The sequence below is a fragment of the Arachis ipaensis genome, chromosome B09 (genome assembly GCF_000816755.2).
Source record: "Arachis ipaensis cultivar K30076 chromosome B09, Araip1.1, whole genome shotgun sequence".
NCBI lineage: Eukaryota > Viridiplantae > Streptophyta > Magnoliopsida > Fabales > Fabaceae > Arachis > Arachis ipaensis.
This window is the reverse complement of record NC_029793.2, coordinates 130,679,630-130,682,665: the sequence shown is the minus strand read 5'-3', so window position 1 is coordinate 130,682,665 and position 3,036 is coordinate 130,679,630. Positions and strand designations below refer to the sequence as shown.

At 35.9% G+C, this 3,036-nt stretch overlaps 2 protein-coding genes across 2 annotated transcripts in view; both read left to right on the top strand.

Moving 5' to 3' along the window:
• Positions 1-756, top strand: part of LOC107616494 (ankyrin repeat-containing protein ITN1-like) — a 9,114-nt gene extending 8,358 nt beyond the window's left edge. The window contains exon 6 of the mRNA XM_016318444.2: positions 102-756. Coding sequence (XP_016173930.2) covers positions 102-710 — 609 coding nt within the window. The 3' untranslated portion in view covers positions 711-756. The remainder of the gene's footprint in view (positions 1-101) is intronic.
• Positions 1,717-2,938, top strand: LOC107619527. Its single transcript, XM_021112033.1, has 2 exons — positions 1,717-2,369; positions 2,902-2,938. Exons 1-2 carry the CDS (start codon positions 2,098-2,100, stop codon positions 2,936-2,938), a joined length of 309 nt encoding a protein of 102 aa, XP_020967692.1. The 5' UTR covers positions 1,717-2,097.

Below are 3,036 nucleotides of genomic sequence, written 5' to 3'. Positions count from 1 at the left end.
AATAATTAACGAAGATTAAATAAAATAAATTTTAACTGCTTTTTTGTTTTTTGAACATTACGGTTTTAGTATCTTAATTTCATGGAGTCGTCTACGTGTAGGAAGTGGAGAGTATCACGCCACCTTACGTAAAGCAACAATTAAACAATGGCAATTTGACACCTAGAGAATTGTTCACAAAGGAACATAAGGAGTTAGTGAAAGAAGGTGAGAAATGGACCAAAGGAACGGCAGGTTCTTGTGGTGTTGTAGCAGCTCTTGTAGCTACCATCACTTTTGCTGCTGCTTTCACTGTTCCCGGTGGCAATGACCAAATCAAGGGATATCCAATTTTCTTGCATAAAAATCTATTTATGCTATTTATAATATCAGATGCAGTGTCACTCTTCTCTTCCACAACTTCACTGCTTATGTTTCTGGGGCTCCTCACTTCTCGCTATGCAGAAGATGATTTTCTCAAGTCACTGCCCACAAAGCTCATCATAGGCCTTTCCGCTATGTTCATCTCTCTTGCAACTATGATGGCAGCCTTTTGTACCGCTCTTTTCCTTATGCTCCAACACCGATCATGGATTGTTATTTCCATAACCTTTCTTGCTTCCATTCCGGTTACTTTATACATTTGGTTGCAGTTTCCATTGCTTGTTCTCATCTTTAAGTCAACTTATGGACCAAGCATATTTGATAGAAATATTAAGCCTTGGCTTTGAGACTAAAAGCTAGTTAAGTAGCTATAGTGTGCTGTTGAACTTTGGTGAATTCTTATTTTGTTTGAGCATTTCAATGTAATTATCATTTGGTATATAGTTTCCACTTCTTTGCATTGGAATGTAATGGATCATATTCTTTTGTCACATTGATTCTATGAACAAACAATTATATAAAAATTCTCACACCTCACAAATTTTTAAACACCTGGCATTAGATTAACCAGCTCTAATACCAAATATAAATATAATACCCACAATTTATTGATTCCTAACTCACATATAATATATCTCACTCAGATTCACTAACAATTATAAGAGTATAAGAGAGAATTTTTGAAATAAACACTAAGAATTTTTAATTCATGGAGAGATAATTTAAGTACATGATGAGTTTCAAACTTTTATATAGACAAAATATAAAGACATACTTAATTGTTAAGAAAAATTATTATTGGCTATGAACAATTAAGGATGAGTTGTAATAAAGATGATGAAACTTGTAGAAAGTTTAACTTGCTACACTAGTTATTTTTGATAAGTTTGATGACTCATAAGTATAATATATATTTAGCCACTATTGTTGATTACTTTTGACTTTACTTTTAGCATGTGGTCAAATTTTAAAATTCATATTTGACTATTACATTCTAAACACTTCTAGCAATTTGTAATATTCTTGAATCTTCTAGGATTTTATAGAAAATATTGTATGAGTTGTAAATTCTAAAATTTTCTAACAACTTGATAATGTGGAGTCTTCTAATTTCTTATACTTTTATCCAATTTAGCAACTTGCCTATTTCATGATCATTTATAATGATTCTAATATAGAGGTAGATATAACACTACAAGAAAAATATCTATTTAGCCACACTTTTTTTAAGCTACATTTGAAAAACGTAGCCTATTCTACGCTTTTTCGCATGGTGCCTTTTTATAAGAGAAAAGGAAATACTATTGAGGCATCACCTCAAAAGCGTCTCTTTAGATATTTTAATATCACTTATAAAGCGTAGCCAAATCTAAAAAGGTATGGGTACATTTTTTAGACCAAAGGGAGCGCTTTTAAAAAGTAACCCATTTGTTAAGTTTTGGGTGCGCTTCAAAAGTGTCTCCTAATATTAAAATACCAAATAAACACTTAGTAAAATTTTGTTTGCCCTCGATCACCCTCACTCCCTCACTCACGAAACACACACCCTCATCCTCACTCAACACACACACACGAAAGAGGGAAGAAATCAGAAAGCTAAGGGGGAGAACGGGAAGAAGAAGAGAGGAGGGGGAAGGAAGGAGAGAACGACGGCGGCTAACTAGCTAGGGCTCTACCGTCGTCATCGTCGAATGCCAGTGAGAGAGAGAGAGCTCAAGGAAGAGAGAAAACGCAATGGAGGAGAGAAGAAAGGGGTGCTCTGTCGCCGTTAAAGCTCCACCGCCGCTGCTAGGGTTTGTTGCCGTCGCCGTTCTGCCACTGTCAAGCTGCTGTACCGCCATCGAGGATCTCGAAGGGATGTCTCACCGCCGTTGTGCTTTGTCACCGCGCTGCCGTCGACTGGAGCTCGCCGCTATGCTGCTGCACCGTCTCCAAGCCGTTGCGTCACCGCTCATCTCTTCTTCACCGTTGCCGCTCATCACCATGGTCGTATCCTCTGTCGCCAGGTAAGCATTCTCTGTTCTGTATCCTCTCTTTCTTGCTCATTCTGTAACTCACTCTCACTTTTCAGTTCGAAGGTGTGTATGGTTTTGATAGTGGCTAATTGAGATAGAGAAGGTATGTATCAATTTTCAATTGGTTCTGTAAATTTTTGAGGGGTTTTGGGTTCTAATTTTTAGGTTTTCAATTAGTTTAGTATCTTAAGAAAAAATTAGTGAAAAGAACAGGTTTCACACTGAAATATTCTAATTTATGTCTTGGTTCATACGCATTCCTTGAACATAATGGTTGCTTTCAATTTCCAGCTTCAAGCTATATTCCTCTCTAATGCCTTTTTTGGTTATGTTTTCTTTGCTTTGGGTGTTTTACATGGAAATTTGATTACCAATTTAAATTCTCCTTAATCATATAAACCAGGAATTCATCTGAAAACTAAAGAATTAAGCTGTATTTTTCTGTAGGTAAACAAGATTTAATCTGTTATTTATCTGATTGATTATTATTTTTATTTATATATAAGTTGGTTATGGTGTACAGATATAAAATCAGGACATGGATTTATTGTTGGAGATGAAGGGTACAAGCAGGACATTGACATTCAGAAAGTTAAGCTTTTAAGGTAGGCATTGACACAGCTCTCCAAGTTAGTTGAGTGCAGAGCTAGTACAGGAT

Bases quoted from the DNA above. Each gene is read 5' to 3' on its own strand.
- LOC107619527 (XM_021112033.1), top strand. From the start codon at position 2,098: ATGGAGGAGAGAAGAAAGGGGTGCTCTGTCGCCGTTAAAGCTCCACCG. The intron at 2,370-2,901 runs GTAAGCATTCTC...TATGGTGTACAG, and splicing joins GTCGTATCCTCTGTCGCCAG to ATATAAAATCAGGACATGGA.